The sequence below is a fragment of the Hevea brasiliensis genome, chromosome 5 (assembly GCF_030052815.1).
Source record: "Hevea brasiliensis isolate MT/VB/25A 57/8 chromosome 5, ASM3005281v1, whole genome shotgun sequence".
NCBI lineage: Eukaryota > Viridiplantae > Streptophyta > Magnoliopsida > Malpighiales > Euphorbiaceae > Hevea > Hevea brasiliensis.
Window position 1 is genome coordinate 32290847 of NC_079497.1, and position 24363 is coordinate 32315209.

Here is a 24363-nt window from a genome sequence, read left to right on the forward strand (position 1 = left end):
TTGAAATAAATACAACTAGTTAAATGAGCGATTGCCTCTAGCGATGGTAACCTAGTGGGAAGTTGCGTTATCGCAACTAGGAGCCCTAGACCTGGGAAAAAATTATAAAATAATTTTGGGACTCAGAGAAGGGTCATTAGAGGTTCTTATGGCATTAGAAAATAATTTTGCCAAGAAAAGCTTAGAAAAATTTTTCAATCGGTATAGACAATTTTAGCTTGTTAAGCCAAGCGGAGGGCATTTTGTCATTTTTTCGTTGGAGAGATGATTTTTGACCGACTTGTCCAGTTAAGTAAATAATTATTATGATCTAAAATATGAATAAATATTGCTAAAAATTAAATTAAAAATAGAAAAGAAAGAAAAAAAGAAAAGAAAGGAAATTTGGAATTCATGCTTATGTCATTACAATGCCTCCACCAATCACCATTCACTAAACTTAAAAGCGACAAAATGGGCTGAAATGAACAAAAATCAGATCTCTCTCTTTCTTCTTCTTCTTGAACCCTCCTCCATAGCCACCCATTTCCAAGCTTTTTTCCTTTTCTCTACCCCACTAAACCCTATACTCCCAACACAAAAAAGTGTTCTTGCATCTTGGTGATTCTTTTGGGAATAAAAAGAAAACGAAAAGAGCAACCCTAACAAGTGGGAAATCTCACTTCATAGAGGTTAGTGACCTAACCTTGTTCTTTCACTTTAAATCCATGTGTAAGGACTAAGAATGAGTGTAAATGACAAAGAAAATTGATGAAATACCATTGGTATGCTAACCCTTAAATTTTGGCAGCCTTGGTAGGGTATGCTTGTGATGAGTTTTATGGAGTTAACATGCTTGTATGGCTGCCCACAATATGTATCTCCTAAGTGGATTGATGAAATGAAATGAAAATGCATGGGTTGTAATGTTTGAGTTAGGGTTTAGGGTGGAAAAATGGGACTTTGACCATGTGATGATGAAAATAGGTTTTAATGGTCAATTAGTGACCATTTGGTTCTGTTTAAGTAAAAAATGAAGTGTGTTGAGTAATGGGATTTGGGTTTGGTGTGGCTGCCCTTGGTGACTGCATGAGGTGGACATGAGTCCAGAGGTTTGGGCAGAAAATATAACTAATTAGTGGTCTAATTGGTGCAAGGCCAATTAGACATGAAACTAGACACATAATGGCACAACTTTGATGAATAAACCATGCCCAGAAAACTAACCTAAGTGGACCAAAAGATTGCCTTACAAGCTGAGATATAGACCAACAACTTTCGTGAAGAAACCTAACACAAATTATGACCATAACATATTCAAAAGGTGAGTTGCAGTCACTGTTCCTAACACTATAGATTTGGTTAGTGAGTGCGGAAAAACTTTCAATGCAGTTGTAGTTTTGGGCCATAGCAGGTTACAAAACTCCAAATGGAGTGATTCAAAAGGAAATGCAATTAGACAAAATAAGGAACACCACTTTCATGTTGATCAGTTTGCCAAATTCCCTGCAAAATGACTAATGAAAGACAAGTATGAAAACTATGAAAATGTAAAATTAATTAACATTAAGCTTATAAATGGTATTGGTAACCAACACCAACATGTTTTAAATGCAAAATGTGGTATGTTGATGATATTTAAACTAATATATCTATTGTCAATGCAAAAGTCAACATTTTGATTGACCAATGAAATGAATAGTAACCATAAAATTTCAATTCCAAAGAATTGCATAAATTAAAAGTGTTAAATGCCCTTGTAGGCCTAATGTGATTGGTTTGGATAGGTTGGCATGCCAATAGAGTTCTGTTAGTAGTACTGCATATGGCTTCATGCCATTCTGTGTTTCATGGCTTCCCATGCCATTCTGTGACATAATAGCCTTTGGCTATGTTATTTGAGTTTTTGTCACCTACCCTCTATAGTGTTAAAGACTTTGGTGCAAGGTGCCATTATTTTCTCAATAGAACACATTTCTCAACTCAATTCTACAATTTTTATAAGTCAAATAACTCATAATAAATTTACAACTTCAAGTACAATTTGAATTTTAACATTAACCAAATACAATTTTAATTCACAATTCATAAATCATATCAATAGTGGATACTTAAAATTATCAAAATTCAATTTAGTCAAATAGTTTACAATTTGATCAAATTTGATCAAATAAAATAATATCGTTTAAAATCAATACAATTCGATCAAATAAGCTGAATAATATCGTTTGCAAATCAATAACAATTCAATCAAAAATACAATGTTGCCAATCAACAATTCAAGACATACTCACCCCAATAATAAATCAATGAGGAGGAAGCTAGCTATATAATGAGTACTCATCCATACTCGAGGAAGTCAGAGGAATCACCACACATGGAGAGGAACAGTATCGATGTCATGCCAATTGTGAGTCAAAACAATTCCAAACATTTTATTCAAATGATCCGTAAGAATCCAATAAATTTCCAAAGTTATAATTTCATTCACAATTCACTTCAATTTCCACAAAACCATTTATAGTGCTTTTCAATCAATAAGTATCCATCAATATCATTCAAACAATTTTATTCACAATGTTTTTCAATCAATAAGTCCATCAAACACATTTCCACAATTTAAAACAATAATATACAAATAGTCAATATTTATTTCAATTGGAAAATTCAAGAGAAATAGACAAACACAATTTAAAACAATAATATACAAATAGTCATAATTCATTTCAATTGAAAATTTCTAAAGAAATGTGCACAAACTATTTGTCTCGTCTTGACCGATTTCTTTCCCTTTTCTTTGAGTCCTTGTTGGAAACACAATTTGAAGTGTTTCCTCTAACGATAATGTTCGATAAACAATTCCTTTATTTGCTTAATCACCTAATATAGTTTTAGGTAAATTAGGTTTTGGTGTCATTAATATGCGATAGGGTTTTAGGTTCAAACTCAATTCTATGTATATTGCGCTTTTTCTTGCATTTTATTGCAAATTCTCGGATTTGGATACTAGTTTGGGACGACCTAGTTCCGATTTTCGGGTTTTGGTCAAAACTACAAACTTGTAGATCTATGTCTTATTGCACGCGGGGCAAAATTTCAGGTCAATCCGAGTTAAGTAGACCAAGTTATGGTCATTATACTATTGCTGGTCAAATGGTATCATTTTAGGTCAATTTTAGGTCAAATTGGTCAATTCTGGTTCGGCCAGTTTTTGGACCCGAACTTGTGCAAGTTGTTTGACTTGCTTATGGTCATTTCTGGGCTTTGGTGTCTTCATAAGACTTGTAGGTATGGGTCTTAACTATTCTTGGTTAAAATTTCAGGTCAATTGGACCTGTTTTGAGTGAGTTATGGCCTAAACACTCACTGCTGCCCAATTGGTCAATTTTCAGGTCCTAATTGCACCTAATCCGAATTGGTCATTTTTTTAGGTCACCTTGCAAGCAGAATTTTGGTATGTTTTCTCAATGAAAGTTGGCACATTTTGTGCCTAGTTCCACCTCCAATTGGTCTCATACCAATTGAGGTTACACATTTAAACTTATTAGCTAAAATGTACACTGCCCTTGGTTACTTTGCTTAACACACATCAATCACACACATTTACCTTGCAATTTGTTCACTTCCCTACCAATCTGTTTTGGTACATTACCAAAAGCATATTCTACTTTACATTAACATTACTTTGGGCAGATTACAATTACCCTCAACACACCAAATATAATTCACATTTACAAATTCTAAGTACCATTACATACCCACCTAACCATTACAAATCTTACATACACTTTACAATATCAATCTACATACATATCCATCAATCCTTCTAGGTCAATATTCTGCCTACACTTCCATGAATACATACATTTACTCAAGTGTTCCCAAGCTGCCGAAAATTGTCCTTCAACATCAAAGTGCCCTACAATTTACCAATTCCCATCCAAGTGCATAAATCACCATATATATGTGAAATAATTCACTAGGATATTAAATCACCAAGATCAACATTATTTGTCATCAATTATATGCATAATAAATCATTAAATCGTGACCCCATGGCTGTCCAAAAATGGCTATCTCAATAACTATTTAAACTTTAAAATTTCCTTCACCAAACTAACACCCATTACATGAACATAAAGTTTAACAAAGGAATTCTCAAAAATGTAAACTTACCTTTGATTGTAACTTGCTAAACCTTCACCAAACTTCTCAAATTTGGTATCAATATCTTCCTTGTGATGTGTAGACCATTTTTGATGAAGGAACTCAAGTGATTAGAAGTGAAATGAGTGGTTAGATGAGCTTGCATGAAAAATGGCCATGGTGGTTCCCATTTTCTTCAATTCGGCAATGTTTATGAAATGAGGAAGATGAACATTCTGATGGGTTTAGTGGACTTACATCAGCCACATTTTATGTTTAATTTAATCCTTTAGTGGTCCACTTACTCATTTAATTATATAATAATGCTTAAATGTGTTATTTACACATTTTTCACTCCATTTTTGGCTATTTACTTTATGTACCACCAAATTAATTTTTCATTTCATTTTCTAAGTGTAATATTATTTATTTTTAATGGACATTTAGGTCAAAAGACACTTCGGGATGTCAAATGACCATAATGCCGGCATTCAGATTTTTAGTATCTGGGTTTTGTCTGTTTATCGATTTCTCACTTTTCTTTGTACTAATTATTTAATTTTTCTTTGATCTTTCTAATGAGATTTATTCTTCAACAAGGTTCTATTTAAGTCCTAAAATGTTTTCGGTTCCTAGTCAACGGTCCACGCCATGACTTCGTCACCCATCGCTAGGTTTCATTTCGTTTAACTTGATCACATTTCTTTGCTATCATTTTTCCTTTGTTTTTCTTGTACTTTCTTTTCTTGTATTTCATTATTTTATGTCTCCTCACTCTCATTGAAGTGTGGTTCTAGGCATCCTAGGTCATGGAGCAATGAACGCACTCAGAACTTAGGGGTGTTACATATTTGGGTTTTAACCACGATAATTATCTGACTTATTAGGCTACATTGCCTACCGGAGACACAATATGACCGATGGTGTGATGGTTCGAGATACTTAGTACCCAGTGCCAGTTTACCCGTTTATCCAGTCTAGTCAACTAGTATGGGTTACTCGAGCAATGATAATAAATTTTTACCAAATTTGAATCAAATAATACTACAAAAAAAAATCAGGAATTAAGTTTACCAAAAAATGTTAACATACATTCTGCATAATTATGTTTATTTTAATTTATTTTATTTTATATTGTCACCACTAAGCAGAATTGCTTAGCACGTCGCTTTTGCCACGCGCAGGTACTGGAGATCTAGCTGGGGAGTCCAGCAGACATCAAACAGGGTGAGCCTTCAGAGCTACATCTGGAGTCCAGAGTCACCTCATCTCTGCAGTGCATATGGTAGGACATTAGGATTTTGGGTAGCATTTTGTATTTTGTATTTTATATTTTGTATTAGTTTTGGGATTGTACTATAAACTCTTGAAATTATTGATGATGTAAACATATGAAATTTCATATTATTGAAATTTTCTGTATATTATGTTAAGAAATATTATGAATGTGCTTCCAGTAATGAAGTGAAAAGAAAAATTTCCGAAAATATTGTTGTGATTTGAGATTGAGATTTTGAGATTGACTTGAATGTGTATAATGGAGTTTGGATTTGGAAATTATATTGGAAGTGTTTTTAAACAGGTTCAGAAGAACTGTTTTTCCAATTTACAGCCGGTACTCTGCCGGATTTTCTATAAAATTTGCGGAAAAATTCAGATCTATCAAAAATTGAAAAATAAATGAATTAAAAGGGATAAATTGTAATAGAAACATAAATTGGTGCTCCGGCACACTGAGTGGCATAACTTGCTCGGCTACACTGTAGACGGGTAAGAGGTGTCACAACATACACCTGAGCTAACTTATCCATAAAATAATTAGCTCTTATAGGGATGAAAAGAGCAGTTTTAGTCAACTTGTTCACTATTACCCATATGAGTCATGTCTATCAGAGGCTACTAACAACCCCACAACAAAGTTCTTAGCCACATGTTCCCATTTCCATTTTGGAATAGGCAATGGGTTAAGTATCCCTACCGATTTTTTATGCTCTAACTTCACCCTCTGATGCACTTCACATGTAGACACAAAGTTAGCTATCTCTTTTTTCATGGAAGGCCATGTTTGCTGGTTTTACAATCTAGCAAGTGCACGGATCACTAACAAGTAATAAAGTACACGAGTCTCTGCTGTTTACACGGGCCGTGTTACACGGCCTGTGTACTGTGACTCCTTTTTGACTTCATTGGTTATCTCCTGGCAGTAGGTTACATAGGTTTATGTTATGTTTACACGACCTGTGTACTATGTATCAGCAGCAATGCCCTTCTTCTTGAGTTTTTCCAAGCTTCTTTCTTTACTCCTATGCTTTGGAATTTTCTCAAAACACCTGAAAATATGCAGAAAACATAGAATTTAGTACAGAGTAATGAATTTTATAAAAGTTAATAAATTTGACGATTATGCATGAAATTACTTATCTAAATGCTATGAAATGCTGTACAAATGTGCTTAAAAACATCTATATAATACAAGTGTATCAAATACCTCCAAACTCAAACTTTTTCTTGTTCTCAAGCAAATAAAAACCTCTTTAGAATACATTTCAGGGGAAAACTAAGAAATATAACCATAAATTCAATATGCATACAATTGGATGCCTTCAATCCTTCATACCAATTACCCTCTTTCAAGGCATAAAGGTTTCAATAGTTGCCTGTTTAAAGCTTCACCCCCTTCATGGTGTTTCAACTAATTATTCCTCTATGCAAGGCTATTAATAAGTCACAAACAACCTGTTTTATCAAGATAGACTTGAGAAACACTTACTTTCCCCAAATTTGCCTCTACTGAAGAATATTGGTGAGTTTGATTTAATTCCAACTCCATAGGCACATCTCAATTCCCTATCTCCACTAATGTAGTATACACTTTCAAAAGATCAAAAGGTTTTTTAAAAAGGTTGTAATGGGGTTAAGGGATGATGACTTGGTTATCAATGATGGGTTTTAAGGAATGCAAATACGAGGACAACTTTCATGCATAAAGTTCTAAGCATAACAAGTTTATTTTGCTGATTTTGTGTGGGGAAGAATGGTTCTTTATAGTGCTAAGCATACTTATTTTGGAACTTCCCTTTTTTTTTTTTTATGTATGTCCCTTTTTGTCCTCTTCCCCAAACTTATTACTTTTATTGGGTTAGAAAGGCAAACTTTTCCTTGATTTTAATTGCACACTTGCACTTTTCTTGGTTTTCACACCTTTTCCACATGTTTTCTTTTACACTTGATGTACCTATCCTTTATACACTAGGATTCCTCAAAAGGGTGAGGTGAGTGTTTAGGCAAGGGGCTAGGTGAATATTTGTGGGTAAACAAGGAAAATTATATAGGTAAAAATATAGGCTCAAGTTGGTTGCAAGGGGTATATATTTTAATTGGGGATAGTTAAGGCTTAGTGAGGCTATATCAAAGAATACCTTACTCATCTCTTTGTCAAGCATATGCTAGGATTTTACCTCGATAGGTCCAAGAGACATGTTCTAGAGCTAGTGAGGCATTTTTAGGTTTGCTTGTATTTTAAAAATTTTCTCTTAATTTTACAAGTTCAATGTGACAGATTAATAGCTATGAAAGGGTTTAACTAGTCTAGCTCCACTAAGGTGATTTAAGTTTTTCACAGACAACATATTAAAGCCCTTTTTGCCTATCTAGATACATTCATTCCTCAATTCCATGGAGTCCAATTATTAGCTTATTAATATTTTTGGTTATAGTTCTAAGTTAAAAACATTTGAAATTCTCAAAATTTGTAAAATTTTCTGGATTTTTGATACACAAGTATAATATAGATATAATAAAGCAATGTAATGAAATGTAATGAATGCAGTGCATGAAATGCATCTGTACCCCCAAACTCAAATCTGACATTGTCTTCAATGGCAACACAATATGCAAAACTAATAGATAGCACAAAAAGTTATGAAAAAACATATCATGTATTAAGATTTTTAAAGTTTAGACAAAATAGCAAGGATTTGAGACCTATAAGCACAGTTTAGGACTAAAGTATATAAGCTTTACATGAAAGAACCTATCCTAAAGTCCTAACTCTAGAAAGTCTCTTATGGTGATGATGGTCCCTCTCCGTCGAGCCTCTCAATTATCGTATCGAGCTTGTTGTGAGCTTCTTAGAGGCTGTCTTTGAGCACTTGCATCCTATTATTAAATGTGGTCTCCATGTGCTGAAGGTATGCAAGGATGGGGTTTTGTAAGTGGTGGCGTGTGTGGAGGAACTCTAGTGGGTGACTCATGGTGGAACGACACTTGTGCTTCCTCCTGGGCTTGTGAGGGTTCACTCGACTCTTCCCTTGCTTCTTCCTGCCTAGGGATAACATTCCCTTCTGCATCGATAAGGAAGCATGCGTTCCTAACCTTCTTACATATCCCCATGGATATGCAGATGGTTTGATCAATTTTGGTAATATTGGTGATGGAGCACAGCCTGTGATGCCCAGGAACAAAGTCAAAGTGGAGTGTTATGGTTGTGATGAGGCCACCAAGCATAATGTGCCCCGTAAGCTGGTGGGATATGCAGCGCAGAAGGTTGCATAAGAAGAACCTGGTGCTGCAACGCTGGTCGGTGACCATGCACCACAAAAAGAAAAGCTCGTTGGTATTTATCACGCCCAAGCTATCACCACAGCCCATGATGGTGTGAGCGGTTAGCCTGTGCATATACCTCAGAGTGGGGCTGGTGATACCCAAGGATTTGGATTTCCTGGAGCTATAGACATCAGTGTTCGGTGCAATGGAGCGCCAGAAGTCCATATTGTTGTAAATCATCCTCTTTTGCAAAATCTCTTAAAAACGGAGTTGTCAAAGCTGAATATTGCGTTAAAATCATCCATGTCCATTACCCAATTGATACCCAACAGTCTAAACTCGATCCTGCCCCTGTCCTCTCTATCTGCGGGCCATAAATTGGCCCTAAAGCTCCCAAGGAACTCAAGCATGGTGTCTTGATAAGCTGAGAATTGGAGTTGGATGAATCTAGTCCATCCTCCAATTCTGTCAAGTAGCCCTGTGACACCCCTTACCCGTCTACATTATAGTCGAGTAAGATATGTCACACAGTGTACCGAAACACTGTATTTTATTTCAATCATTTTTATATTCTTCCTTAATTTATTTTTTTCATAGTTATGAAGTGCAATTTGTTGAATTTATCTCATTTGAGTCATTTATTGAAATTATAAATTTATTTGAGGTTTCAAAATTTTTATAGAAAATCCGGCAGAGTACCGGCTAAAAATAGAGAAAACAGTTATTCGGAACCTATGAAAAACACTTCCAATGCGTTTTCAATCATTCCCAAACTCCATTATATCAACAAAGTCTCAATATTTCTCAACAATACTTCTACTTCTCATTCATTAATTTCACATGATAATCATATACAAATCATAAATAAATACTCACTTTTTCATTTATAAACACAAATTTCAACTATTTACATTAATACCAAAATATAGAGTCTCAATTATACATGAGAAAATAAGAGTTTGATTACAAAATACCAAAATGGGACCTAGTGTCCTACCAATGCACTGAAGTCTATAAGGTGACATGGATACTATGCAGAACTATGGACGACCTCACCCAGTCTGTGGTCTACTGGGCTCTCTGTCAGTCTCTCCAGAACCTACGCGTGGCAAAAAGCAACGCGCTAAGTAATAATGCTTAATGGTGCAAATAATAAAATAAAAAGAACTAAAAGGAAATAAATATGCAGTGAATGTATTGATGTCTTATGCATACAAATTTTCGATAATTATTTATAGTCTTATTTATTTGGTACTTGTTATATTCATTATTTCATTAAATTTATCAATTTTCATTTTGGGTTGCCCAAGTAACCTATACTGGATGAATGGACTGGACAAACAGGTAAACTGGCACTGTTTATCAAGTATCTCGAGCCGTCACACCATCGGTCACATATGTATCTCCCAGCGTGCAACAAAACAGCTGATAAGCTGTAATAAATATTAGGCACAAGGCCAAGTATCACCATAATTTCAGAATGGCTAAAAGCTTTAAAATCACAGAATGGCATAATGCCATGTGCAGTACTGCTAACTGAACCCTATTGGCATGCCAACCTATCCAAACCAATCTTACTAGGTGTAGTAGGGCATGTTACACTTTTAAATTTTACAATTTTTGAAATTGAAGTTTCATTATTACTATTCATTTCATTAGTCAACTAAAATATTAATTTTTTCATAGACAATAGGTACATTGGTTCTAATATCCCTAACATACCACATTTTGCATTCTAAAGTTATTAGTATTGGTTGCCCATACCATTTCAAAGCTTAGTGTTAGTTATTCACAATTTTCATATTTCAAGCACTAAGTTTACTGTTTCATTGGTAATTTGTACAGTAGGAATTTGGCAAAATTGTCTTCATGAAAGTTGTTCTTTATTGTGTCTAGTTACATTTCTTTTTTTGAATCACTCCATTTGGAGTTTTGTAGCTCAAGTTATGGCCTAAACACCATAACTGGCTGGATTGCAATTTCTCAGATTTTCTGGGTAGAATCAATTCTGCCCTTTTTGTACACTGACTGCAGGTCATTTTTTAGACATGTTATGGTCAAAATTTGGGTTTGTTTTCCTCATAAAAGTTGTAGGGCTATGTCTCATCTTTCTGCTGGTAAAATTTCAGGTCAATTGGACCTTTCTACACTGAGTTATGACCAAATGAATAAACACTATTCATTTGGTCATTTTGCCCAGGCAGAATGTAAGTCACCCAGATTAGGGCAATTTTTAGGTCAACTTGGTTTGGTTTTCTGAGCATTCTTCACCAAAGTTGTGCCATTATGTGTCTAGTTTCATATCCAATTGGCCTTGCACCAATTAAACCTATACAACTCCATTTATAGCTGCCCAAACTTGCTGGACTCACAACCAGTCCTGCAGGTCACCAAGGGCAACATGCCTAAGCTCAACTCCAACATCCTTACTCACTTCAATTCCTCCTCACACACATTCAAATGGTCACTAATTGACCATTACAATGTTAACATACCATTACATGAGCAAACCCTAATGTTGTTCAAGTGTCCACATTTTCAAGGTTCATTCATGCATCACACTTGCATTACACTTGCACTTACATGTTCAATCACTCATCTCATACCAAGGGCAGCTCATAACCACTTTACTTCAATCAAATTCATCAAACCCTAACCATCCCTAAGCTGCTGAAATTATAGGGATGCACACACACACATTTTTATTTTGTTTTCTTACACTTTCCACTTATTTCAAGGTATTAAACATGGCTTAAGTAAAAAAAATAAAAGATTGGACACTAACCTCAATTGCTAACTCTTCCAAGTTTCCAAAACTTCCTTCTTCCTTCTTCTTTTTGTTGGCTAGAGGTTGTTCAAGATGCAAAATCAATATTTAGTGAAGCAAGGTTGTGGTTTCAAGGTGATTTGGTGGGTTGTCTCAAGCTTGCCTTAAGCTTCCATGGAGGTTGGGTTGGGGAAGGGTTTCAGCTGGTTTGGATGGGAAAGAAGCAGATTGCATTTTAATTTTTTATATCATTTATCCTCTTTTATTAGTTAATTTAAGTGATGATTAAATGTGATTGGTGAAATTTTTTTAAATGACCTCATGGTGATGTCATAATTGACATTTTATCTCATTTTCTTTTCTTTTCTTCTCTACTCATTTTCAATTTAATTTTTAGAAATATTTATTCACATTTTATGTCATAATAATTATTTACTGAACTGGACAAGTTGGCCAAAAATAATCTCTAAAGACAAAATGACCAAAATGCCCTCCGTTTGCCTTACCAGACTAAAATTGTCTGTACTGATTGAAAAATTTTTCTAAGCATTTTCTTGGCATTCTAATGCCATAGAAATCTCAATGACTCTTCTCTGGAGTCTCAAAAATTATTTTATGAATTTTCCTCTGGGTTTAGGGCTCCTAGTTGCGAGAACCGCAACTTCCCACTGGGTTACCCATCGCTAGGGCACCGGCTCATTTAACTTGGTTGTATTTTATTTCTAAAATTTTTTCTAAATTTTTCTTATTAATAATTGAGTTAATTATGGTTCCTCACTTTAGTTTAAATATTTTTTCCAGATGTTCTAACTGTCTAGTCTGACACTAGTCACCGGAACAGTAGAATGTACGGAATTGCTACAGCGAGGGTGTTACAAGCCCATCGATCTCCTCTCACATTCTTAGTTGCTCCAACAACCCAAAATTCATGTATTTTGTGGAGATAATCCTCCTGATGTTAAGTCGTGCGCACAAATTTCAATAGGAAAAATTGCGGAATGGCTAAACAATGGAGAATTCTGGTTGTGCTGGTTGTGGGGGTTGTGGTTGGGGTTAGGGTGCAACTTGTGGCTGTGGTGGAGGTGCTTGAGGTGAAGCTTGCTATGGCTACCTTATTTATGGGCATTGTGGTGATAACTAGGGTGGTGAGGGTGAAGAGTCATGTCCTTGTCTAGAGGAGGAGCAGATTCTTCATGCTTGGTGCTTAGCAGGAGCCATTGGTATTTGGAGAGGAAAAAAAGTTAGGGTTTGTGAAGGGAAACGAGATTTGAGAAGATTTTTAAAGAAGAAGAGGCTTAGAGAGGAAGAATGGGAGTTGAAGGGGGTGTTAGGAGAATTTAAAGGGGCGTTTGTACCTTTATTTCACATGTTATTGCGGCCCTAGGTATCGAGTCTGTGACTCTATACACGAGTCGTGTATCACTACACGGGTCGCATTCTATGGACCTGTGTAACTTTCTATCTAAAAGTTCCCTTCTTTGCCAGGTTACATGGCCTGTGTAAATTTGTTTGAGGACCCGTGTAACTTTCTGTTCAAAAATTGCTTTGCTAGTTAAGTTACACGGCCCATGTAAATTTATTTGGGGACCCGTGTAACTCTCTGTCTCCCTTAAACTCAGAATTTTTCTCTCCCTATGCGAAGCATAGGGCATGTAACATTACACGGGGTCAACTCGTGTAAGTTTTTGGAGCTTATACAAATGTGTTTTTGGGATTCCAGCGTGTTACACGGGGCGTGTAACACTATATACACGGACTGTGTAAGTTTTTGGTTTTTTTTTTTTTTTTTTTTTTTTATCTACATGAATGGAATGAATGCAAAGATGAGCTACAGAGTTACTTCCCCGGTTTTGTGCAATCCACTCTTATGTGGTTTTGACTTTATGTTTCCACTCCTCCCTTACTTTCAATACCTTGCTATTGCAGAATTGTGTTTTGGGGTACCTTCAAAAATCAAAGAACATAAAGTGAAATAATGAAAATTAAAAGAAGGGTTACAAAAGTGTTTGGGTTGCCTCCCAAAGAGCGCTTGTTTATAGTCATTAGCTGGACTATTCTTCAGCTTCATTGTTGAGGTGGTGGGTTGCTGTAAGATTAGGTAAATTCGTCTTCAATTTTATCGCCTGTGAAGTATGGGTTCAATCACTGCCCATTAACCTTGAAGGCACCGGAGGTTTCACTCCATGCTTCTACTGCTCCATGTGAGAAGACTTGAGTAACCTTAAAGGGTCCGGACCATCTTGACCTCAACTTCCCTGGGAAGAGTTTTAATCTGGAATTGAACAGTAGGACAAGGTCTCCCTCTTTGATCTCTTTCCTTGATATGCGTCTGTCATGCCATCTTTTGGTCTTATACTTGAAGATCCTAGCATTCTCATAGGTATCTTGCCTGATTTCTTCTAGCTCATTGAGCTGTAGAAGCCTTTTTTCACCAGCAGCCTTTAAGTCAAAATTTAGGGTCTGGATTGCCCAATAGGCCTTGTGTTCAAGTTCGATAGGGAGGTGGCAGGATTTTCCATAAACCAGGCAGAAGGGTGTTATTCCAATGGGAGTTTTATATGCAGTGCTATATGCCCACAATGCATCATCCAACTTCATAGACTAGTATTTCCTTGAGCGATTGACTATTTTCTTAAGGATATGTTTCAGCTCCCTGTTTGAAACTTCTACTTGACCACTGGTTTAAGGATGGTAAGGGGTTGCCACTTTGTGAGTTACTCCATATTTCTTTAATAATGTCTCAAATTATTGATTGCAGAAGTGACTTCTTCCATCACTAATTATTGTCCGTGGTGTACCAAATCTTATAAAGATATTCTTCTTAAGGAATTTTGTGACCACTCTGGCACCATTTGTTGGTGTGGCTATTGCTTTTACCCATTTTGACACATAATTAACACCAACTAGAATATACTTATTTCCAAAGGAGGTTAGGAATAGACCCATAAAGTCTATTCCCCACACATCAAATAGTTCTATTTCAAGTATACCGTGCAGTGGCATTTCATTCCTTCTTAAGATTTTCCCTGTTCTTTGGCATTGATCACAAGCTAGCACAAAGGATCTCACATCCTTAAATAGATTTGGCCAGAAAAACCCTGCTTATAAAATCTTGGCTGCTATTTTTGGGTGCCAAAATGTCCTCCATATAATTATGAATGGCAGTGCTGCAAAATGCTCTCTATTTCTTCCTTTGGTATGCATCTTCTTATTAGCCCATCATTGCATTTCTTGTACAGTAAAGGTTCTTCCCACGTGTAGAATCGCACATCATGCAGGAATTTCTTCCTTTGCTGATAGGACATGTTTAGTGGCAATACCCTGCATACAAGATAATTAACAAAGTCAGCATACCATGGAGCTTGAGAGAATGCTAGTAATTGCTCATCAAGAAATGAGTCATCAATTGGTAAATCCTTAGTATCCCCTATGTCTTCCTGTTTCAGCCTTAAGAGGTGGTCAGCTACTACGTTCTCGGATCCCTTTTTGTCCTTAATTTCAAGGTTAAATTCTTGTAGGAGTAAGATCCATCGAATTAGCCTTGGCTTTGCTTCCTTTTTGTTTAAAAGGTATCAGATGGCAGCATGGTCTATGAATGCAATAACTCTTTATCCAAGTAGGTAGGATCTGAATTTGTCAATTGCAAACACCACTGCTAGGAATTCCTTTTCTATGGCAGCATAGTTGATTTGTGCATCGTCAAGCGTCTTGCTAGCATAGTAAATGGCATGGAGCTTTTTATCCTTCCTTTGTTCGAGTACCGCTCCAAGTGCATAATCACTTGCATCGCACATCATCTCAAATGGCAGCTCCTAATCAAGTAGTTGCATAATTGGTGCTGAAATCAAGGCTTCTTTGATCCTATTGAAAAAAAAAAGGAAATTTTTATCAAAATCAAAGGGAACATCTTGACTTAACAAGTTAGTTAGTGGTTTAACTATTTTAGAAAAATCTTTAATAAATCTTCTGTAGAAGCCTATATGTCCCAAAAAGCTTCGCACTCCCTTGAACGATATTGGTGGTAGCATCTTTTCAATTATTTTAATTTTTGCCTTGTCAACTTCAATTCCTCTTTCTGATATCAGGTGCCTAAGAACTATACCTTTCCTTACCATAAAGTAACATTTTTCCCAATTTAGAACTAGGTTTGATTCTTCACATCTTTGCAACACTTTGGATAAGTTAGCTAAGCATTCATCAAAAGTAGTTCCATAGATAAAAAAATCATTCATAAAACCTTCCATGATATTTTCAATATAATTGAAAAAAATGGCCATCATGCATCTTTGAAAAGTAGCAGGGCCATTACAAAAACCAAAAGGCATCCTTCTATATGCAAATGTTCCATAAGGGCATGTGAATGTGGTCTTTTCCTGGTCTTCTAGGTGAATAGGAATTTAGAAAAATCCTGAATACCCACCTAGATAATAAAAGTAGGAATGTTTTACTAGCCTTTCTAACATTTTGTTTATGAAAAAGAGAGGAAAATGGTCCTTTCTAGTGTTACTATTTAATTTTCTATAGTCTATGCACATATGCCAACCAGTGACTACCTTAGTAGGGATTAATTCATTGTTTGCATTTTGAATGACAGTTGTCCCACCCTTCTTAGGCATTACGTGAACTGGACAAACCCATTTACTATCAGAAATTGGGTATATAATATCAGCATTTAATAGTTTTAGAATTTCCTTCTTAACTACTTCTTTCATGTTTGGGTTAAGTCTCCTTTGATGTTCAATAGTGGATTTGATATTTTCCTCCATTGGTATCCTATGCATGCAAATTGAAGGACTAATCCCTTTCAGGTCTTCTATTTTATACCCTATAGCCTTGCTATGGGTCCTAAGCACCTTTAATAATTTTCCCTCTTCTACATTTGATAGGCTAGCATTTATAATAATAGGACATTTAGAGTTTGAGTCCAAGAATGCATACCTTAGTGTGGAGGGGAGAAGTTTCAGTTCTACCTGTTTAGTGTCCTCCTGTGACTTGCTTTTGGGTTGCTCCTCCTTTAGCTCTTCCACCTGGAGAGCTTGAACGAAGGGTAGGGATGGGTTGGCTTCTAAAGATTGTGTACAAGGTGCAATTTTCGTGTTTTAATTATCTGTTGTGTGGCTGTGCACTATGCATGCTTCAAGAGGATCTTCAGGATGTGTTTTGTGCAATTCCTCTTTAACTAGCTTGTCAGTTATGTCAATCCTTAAGCATTCATCAGGTTCAAGTTTATGCTTTGCTACTCTGAACAGGTTGAATTCCACTTCTTCATCTCCTACCTTAAGAGTTAATTGCCCATTTTTAACATCTATGATAGCTCCAGCAGTTGCCAAGAAAGATCTTCCTAGGATGATAGGAATTTGGACATCCTCTTCCATTTTCAGGACAACAAAATCAACAGGGATGAAGAACTTTCCCACCTTGATTGGGATATTTTCTAGGATGCCCACCGGGTACTTAACAGACCGATCTGCCAATTGTAGTGAAATTGTTATGGGTTTGAGCTCTCTTATATCCAACTTCTAACATATTGATAGAGGCATTAGACTCACACTTACACCTAGATCGTAGAATGCCCTGTCTATTTTCATGTTGCCAATAAGACAAGGAATGAAAAAGCTTCCTAAATCCTTGAGCTTTAGTGGAAGTTTGTTTTGTAATATGGCACTGTATTCCTCTGTAAGAGCAACAGTCTCACAATATTCCAACCTTTTCTTCTTTGAAAGAATCTCTTTAAGGAACTTAGCGTAGGATGGCATCTAAGAAAGTGCTTCTATGAAGGGAATGTTAATGTAAAGTTTCTGTAAAACTTCTAAAAACTTTCCAAATTGTTTATCCAGTTTAGCCTTTTGGAATCTCTGGGGAAAAGGTAGAGGACATTGATATGGCTCTGGTAACTTCTTCTTCTTCTTTGTTTCCTCTTCTTATTCCTTTTTAGCTTTTTCTTCCTTCTCTTCTATTTGGTTATCAAATTCATCAAAGGTTTTCTTAGTTGATTTTTCCTTTGATGGTTTTACAGTGCTCTTTGGGGTTCATCTCTGGTTGACTTGGCAGTTTACCAGCAGCCTTGTTTGAAAAACTTGCCTGTTGAGCAATTTGGTTTTCAAGCATCTTATTATGAGTGGCTAGTTAGTCCATTCTGTAAGCTAACTGCTTTATCATTTCATTCTACTATTGTTGGGCTGCTAAGAAGCCTTCCATCATGGATTCCATAGTTAACCTTGGTTTAGGCTATTGAGGTTGAGGAGGTGGTGGTGGCTGCGTAAGGCTTTATCCTCTGTTCTAAAAACCTAGAGGTACTGGTGGTTTGTACCCTTGCTATTTGTTCATTGGCTGATTCTGCGAGTTGGACCATGAGAAGTTAGGGTGGTTTCTCCATCCATGGTTGTAAGTGTTTGAATATGAATGGATTGTTGACCTGCCTCTGGTTGAAGTTTCCTCCGTTATTCACATAGTTTAGCTATTCTATAGGGGGCTCATTGAAATTGTTGCATTCTGAAGTCATACACCCTCCTCCACAACTGTCGTAGTGTTAGTTGTTCATCCCTATAGCATTGGCTTACATTCTGTTAAGCCTTTTGGTGAGCTGGTTAAATTGAGCATTTATCATGCTTAAGGCATCCACTCTTAAGATCCCTGCTATTCTTCTTGTGTCTCCTCTTTCATTTGTCCACTCATAGTTATGATAGGCAACCCTCTCCAGAAGTTCAAGAGCTTGTGTTACTGTTTTCTCCATTAGGTCTCCTTCTGCAGCTGAATCTACTGTGCTCCTTGTAGAAGGTAGTAACCCATTATAGAAATTCTAAACTAGAAACCAATCCTGTATGCCATGGTGTGGACATTCCCTCTATAGGTCTTTATATCTCTCCCATGCATCATAGAGTGATTCACCTTCCTTTTGCCTAAAAGTGTTGAGTTCAACCATCAACTTTTTAGTCTTCGCAGGTGGGAAATACGTTGCTAGAAAAGCTTGTGAGAGGTCTTTCCAAGTGGTGAATGTTCCAGCTGGTTGAGAGAGTAACCACTTCCTTTCTCTATCTTGAAGGGAGAATGGGAATGCTCTGAGTCTTATAACTTAATTAGAGACTCCATTCATCTTAAATGTGTCACATAGGGCAAGAAAGCATTAGAGGTGGTGGTGTGGATCTTCTGTAGGTGAACCTCCAAACTGGGTCTGTTGAATCATTTGGAGCCATGCTGGTTTTAGTTCAAAATTATTGGCCTTCACTGTGGGTCTTGTAACACTGGGCTGGAATCCTTGGATAGATGGGGCTCCATAAGCCCTCAAGGGTCTTAGCTGGTTGTTGTTGTTGGCCATGACAAGCGTTTCTAAATTTTCTTGATATCTTTCTTGATGTCTCCTTTCTCTCCTGATGGTTCTTAGAGACCTATCTATCTCGAGGTCCAAGTCCAAAATCTCTTCCTCCGGTTTTGTTCTAGTCATGTACCAAACCAAATACCTGAGAGAAAGTAAAAGAATAAAAACAAATTAAGTAAATTTAAATAGTAAAATTAAATGCCTAAATCAGCTAAATTTCCTATCGCATAATATTACTAGAAATAAATTCCCCGACAACGGTGCCAAAAACTTGTTTGCTGGTTTTACAACCCCGTAAGTGCACAGATCACTAACAAGTAATAAAGTAGTGAGTAGATTATCATCCCACGAGGAATTTAATTAACAAGTACCAAGTTACACGGCAATTATGACTGTCTAGGCTATCGAATAAAATGGGGAAGTGAATCTAATTTATCTTAAGCACTAAAGTTTAGGAGAATAATGAACTTAAAATGAAACAATCTATTAAAACAATTCCAGAATTAAGATTTCACACTTTAACCTTATTATGGATTCAATCTTGTCTATTCATTGGATTGAGGATCGTTGCTTTGATGGAAATTAATCCTAAGATATCCTAGGTCCTCTCTCAAGGTACCTAAGGTGTGTTTCAATTAGAGCTAAATCCTACTTTCGTTGGTGATTAGTCCTAATAAAAATCCTTTAAGATCTATGATCAATTATGGGATTCCACAAATGTCATCAACCTATCTCTAGGTCAGATTTCCTAAGTTTAATATTCTGATTTTCCAATACCAATCTTCATCTTTCAGTTCTTCAATTAGTATTTTATATCATGTCTAAGTGGGTACCGACACATAGCATGCATTGAGAACGCAGAATATTAAATCAAAGAACAAAACTCAAATCCAATAAATGAAACTCAATGTTTGTCCATAATAATGATTACAAGTGTTACTCTCCTAATTCTAAAATAAAGAAACTACTCACTCATGGTGAGTTTAGTAGACATAGTAAAAGTAAAACAAAATAACATGAAAGTAGCCTAAAGAAATAGAACAAAAGAACCGAAGAGAATCTACAGCTTTGAACTTGTAGAATTTCGATTGAGGATTCCTCCTTGATGCTGATGCGTTATTCTTAAAGACGTCTTGGAGAGAATGATAAAGATGTATGTGAATGAAGTTGTGTGTGTCAAGATTCTCTCTTCTCTGTTTTTTGCTACTTCTATTTATACTCAATGTCCTAGGGTTAGGTTTTTAGAGTTCCCAAGGCATTAGGAATCTATTTTCTGCATAAAAACTGGAGCTGAAACCCAATCAGGAAACTGGTTATCGGTTGATACACGGCCCGTGGCTATATAACTTACTGGAGCTTAAAGGTTGCATCTTGTGTTGGAACAGAAGGTTACATGGGCCACGGCTAGTTACACGGGTCCAATTACATGAACCGTGTTCTACTGTTCTTTTGAAAATTCTTCAAGCTTTGCCAGGTAGAATATTACACGAGTCTCTTCTATTTACACGGGTCCAATTTCACGGACCTTGTTCTACTGTTCTTCTGGAAATTCTTCAAGCTTTGCAAGGTAGAATATTACACGGGTCTCCACTGTTTACACGGGTCGTATTACACAACCCATGTACTGTGACTCCTCTTTGATTTCATTAGTTATCTCCTGGCAGTAGGTTACTGATAAGTGTTTAATTTATTAATTTTACTCTCATCACTTTTAGTGTTTCTAGTGTGCTTTTATGCCTAATTTAGTTGATTAAAGTATAATTAGCATTTAGGCATATTTTTAGATAGTTGTTGGAATAATTGTGTTAAATGGAGAAATTTTTACATTTGTATTAATTTGAACTTTGCTGTGTTTTTCAAGTGTTTCTGAAGTTGTAGGTCTTCGAATCCAATGCTATTTAATTCATTGAAAAGCTAAGATAGAGCACTACAAATGACAAAGAGGGACCAAAGCCCATATCAGTCTCTAAGTTTGTCAAAATTAGTTGTGAATCTAATATAAAAGCCCAGACTTGATGTTTCATGACCAGTTTCAGTATTTATTTTGTATCTGGAGTTCCAGATGTCCAAATGAAGCAAGCTCAAGCCCAATTGAACCTTGAGAGCCACCTCTACAACTTCTATGAAGGGCTGGAAGTGAAATAAGGCCGTTTTAATTGTCAAAAATAGTAATGAAGTCGTCATTATGAGCTGGATACTGTGTCAGAACCAGTCTCGGATTTTGGCCCATAACTTGGACTGTAGATCTCGGATTTGGGTAAATAAGTACTCATTGGAAAGCTAAGAAATAGAGCTACAACTTTCATGAAGAAGGCAGAGGTAGATTCAAAAGGGAAATGGCTAAAAAAAGGCCATGATTGTAGAGCAGAAAATCTGTCTTTTGAATTTCAAAACTTTTCTAAGTTTGGCTCTTATTTTTGGATTAGGTTTTTTAGTATAAAGACCATCTTTGGGCAGCAGTCGAAATAATCCATTCAGACCTTCAAACACCATAGAAGACCTTCATTCTCCATTCTCTTTTTAGATTTCTTCTTTAATTTTCTTCAATTTTCTGTAAGCCATGAACATGAGTGGCTAAGTTCTAAATTCAGTTCAAGGGATTCTAATTCTTATGCATGATTTGTGAGACTAGGTTCTTAATTTAATTTATGTCTTTTTGAATATCTATTGATTCCTGATTTAATTGTTTTTTATCTATTGAATGATTTGCTAAAAAGGCCTATTAGTTAATTGTTTGATTTGATTAATTGCTAATTCATCTTCATAATCCGTAATTGTTGTGTAAGATTGAATGTGAGTAGCAATTAGGTTTTATTGATTATGATTCAAGTTTTCGATAATAACCTAAGGAAACAATAGGGTGAATTAAATAGTTTATGCTTTATAAATCGTTGTTCAGCTTAACTACTTCCTGTTCTTAAAGCAGTTATTAATTTGATGAGGATTGCTTAATACCAATTCAGTTAATAATTAGACTCAACAAGAGTGTTAGGCTCGAGTTGATGAGTATAGGAAAGTTAGGGGTTTTACCTCGTTGTTTAGTAAATCTATGTTAAGTATTCAATAAGAGATAATTGTATTTCTTTTGTCTATGATTGAGTCATGCATTGGAATGCGAATTACCTTGGACTGAAGTTCGTTTAAATTGAGAGTTTCATATTTTAATTTAGTTCTTTAATTTCTGAACTTAAATTCTTCTGATTTAGTGTTACAACCCCCCCCCCCCTCCCCACACAAGTGCATGAAATTGAGTAATTCAGTCTCTAGGGTCGACCTGGATTTACCACTTATTGCAGAATATATTTTATTACTGGTAATTTCAGTTAATTTAATTTCTGGTAGAATTGACAACCATCAAGAATTTTGGCGCCATTGCTGAGGACTGAAAGTTTATTAGATTTCGTGTTTTTAGTGTTAGGATATTTTATTATTAACTTTATTTATGAAGTGTTGTTGTTTTCAGGTTTTCAAAAAAAATTACAGTGTTACTATTCATCAACAGATTTTTGGTTTAATTAGAAGGGAGGCCCATACTTTTTCTGATGGAAACGACGTTCTGATCAAGACCTATCAATCTATATGATTCATCAGCCCCACCTCTTGAGGCCAAATTCCATCATTTTCTAGGGTTTTGAGGCATTTTTCTATTTTTACTATGATTTTTTTTTGTTTATGACAAGAACTTCTCAATCTGGTGAGTTGATCTTTGATTTAGAAGTAGAAAAAATAGCTAAACAGTTGAGAAAATTGGCTAAGCAAGCTATGCAGATTTCTAGTACATCTAAAGGAGTCCAATCTCCAAGGGAATTAAGTTCGGATTCGGATTCGCATTCAAATTTTGAAAACGAAATCATGGCTTCTAGAACTTTGAAAGAGTTGGTTACTCCTGATCTAAACTATCATCCTTTATGTATTCAATACCCTGCTTTAAATGTTGCTTTTGAGTTAAAATCTAGACTAATCCATTTGTTGTCTAAGGTTCATGGTCTTACAGGTGAGGATTCACATAAGCATTTAAAGGAATTTCATGTTGTGTGTTCCAGCATGAAATCTCAAGGAGTCTTAGAGGATCAAATCAAGCTTCGAGCTTTTCCTTTCTCACTGGAAGGCATAGCTAAGGATTAGTTGTATTATATTCCTTCTGGATCTGTCAACTCATGGAATGAGATGAAGCGGATATTTTTGAAGAAGTATTTTCCTGCTTCTCGTGCTGCCAACATTAGAAAAGAGATTTGTGGCATCCGACAGTACAATGTAGAGAGTTTGTATGAGTATTGGGAGCGATTTAAGAAGCTGTGTGCAAGTTGTCCCCATCATCAAATAAGTGAGCAGCTCTTGATTCAGTATTTTTATGAGGGACTTCTACCAATAGACCGTAGTATGATAGATGCTACTAATGGAGGAGCTTTGGTTGACAAGACACCAGAAGAGGCAAGGAGGTTAATTCCTAACATGGCGGCAAACTCTCAGCAGTTTGGAATGAGAATGGATCACACACCTAAAAAGGTTAATGAGGTAAGTACATCTAACCTTGAGAAATAGATTTCTTATTTAACTTCTTTGATGAGGCAATTGGCTGTAGGAAACATGCAAACTATTAAAGTATGTGGAATTTACTCGGGTTCAGGTCATGCTACTAACATGTGTCCTGCATTACAAAAGGATGAATCAATGCAACATGTTAATGCAGTAGGAAATTATGGACAGCCACAACGCAGGTATGATCCCTTTTCCAATACTTATAATCCAGGATGGCGAGATCATCCCAATTTGATTTATGGGAATCAACCGATGCAAAACCAATACCAGCAACAGAGACAAGTGAATCTACCACCTCCGCCTCTCTCAAATCAAGGTATGTCACTTGATGAAATTGTTAAGGCTTTGGCTAACAATACATAATAGTTTCAACAGGAGACCAGAAATAGCATTCAAAACATAGAGAGGCAAATTGTTCAGTTAGCTTCATCTGTGAGTAAGCTAGAAGCTCAAGGTTCTGGAAAGCTTCCATCACAAACAGTGATGAATCCCAGAGAAAATACGAGTGCTATAGTGTTACGGAGTGGGAAAGAAGTTGATAATCAGACTCCATATGAGTCAATGAAAAAGAAGAAGCAAGGAGCAAAAGAGTCTGAAGATCCTGAAGTTGAGGTAAATACTGAACCTAAACTGAATAAAGTTAATTATTCTGTTCTTCTTCCATTCCCATGCAGGTTGGCTAAGACTAAGAAAGAAGAATAAGAGAAAGAAATTTTGGAGACTTTCAGGAAGGTAGAGGTTAACATACCTTTACTTGATACAATCAAACAAGTCCCCAGATATGTTAAATTCCTTAAGGAATTATGCACTATAAAGCATAAGTTAAGGAATAATGAGAAGATCATTGTGAGGGAAAATGTGTCAGCATTAATTTAGTGAAAATTACCCTCTAAGTGTAAGGATCTAGGTTCATTTTCTATTCCCTGCAAAATAGGTGATTCTAGATTTGAAGGTGCAATGGCCGATTTAGGAGCATCTATTAATATTATGTCAAATTCAGTTTTTCAAACTTTAAATTTGGGTCCTTTAAAAGAAACTAGTGTCATTATTCAGTTAGCTTATCGTTCAAATG

General features: G+C 36.0%; 2 protein-coding genes, 1 non-coding gene and 1 pseudogene across 3 annotated transcripts; 1 reads left to right on the top strand and 3 right to left on the bottom strand.

Moving 5' to 3' along the window:
• Nucleotides 1–13579: 13579 nt before the first annotated feature.
• LOC131180105 (uncharacterized) lies at nt 13580–14035 on the bottom strand. Its single transcript, XM_058147718.1, has one exon. The coding sequence runs from the start codon at nt 14033–14035 to the stop codon at nt 13580–13582; it is 456 nt and encodes a 151-aa protein (XP_058003701.1).
• A 554-nt stretch (nt 14036–14589) lies between these two features.
• LOC110659179 (uncharacterized) lies at nt 14590–17193 on the bottom strand. The gene is made up of 5 exons (XM_058147719.1): nt 16995–17193; nt 16564–16904; nt 16408–16464; nt 15086–15249; nt 14590–14758 (listed from the first exon to the last, which is right to left on the bottom strand). The coding sequence occupies exons 1-5, from the start codon at nt 17191–17193 to the stop codon at nt 14590–14592; spliced, it is 930 nt and encodes a 309-aa protein (XP_058003702.1).
• A 1065-nt stretch (nt 17194–18258) lies between these two features.
• Nucleotides 18259–18353, top strand: LOC131180463 (small nucleolar RNA R71; annotated as a pseudogene).
• A 4614-nt stretch (nt 18354–22967) lies between these two features.
• LOC131180324 (small nucleolar RNA R71) lies at nt 22968–23074 on the bottom strand. Its single transcript, XR_009149100.1, has one exon. It is a non-coding gene; the product is annotated as a small nucleolar RNA R71 (small nucleolar RNA).
• Between the last annotated feature and the right edge of the window lie 1289 nt (nt 23075–24363).

Coding starts and splice junctions, on each gene's coding strand:
- LOC131180105 (XM_058147718.1), bottom strand. CDS start 14,035: ATGAAGTTGGATGATGCATTGTGGGCATATAGCACTGCATATAAAACT.
- LOC110659179 (XM_058147719.1), bottom strand. CDS start 17,193: ATGCCATCCTACGCTAAGTTCCTTAAAGAGATTCTTTCAAAGAAGAAA. Junction 16,905..16,994: donor CAGGGCATTCTACGATCTAG/GTGTAAGTGTGA, acceptor TACAATTGGCAG/ATCGGTCTGTTAAGTACCCG. Junction 14,759..15,085: donor AAGGAATTCCTAGCAGTGGT/GTTTGCAATTGA, acceptor TCTTGTATGCAG/GGTATTGCCACTAAACATGT.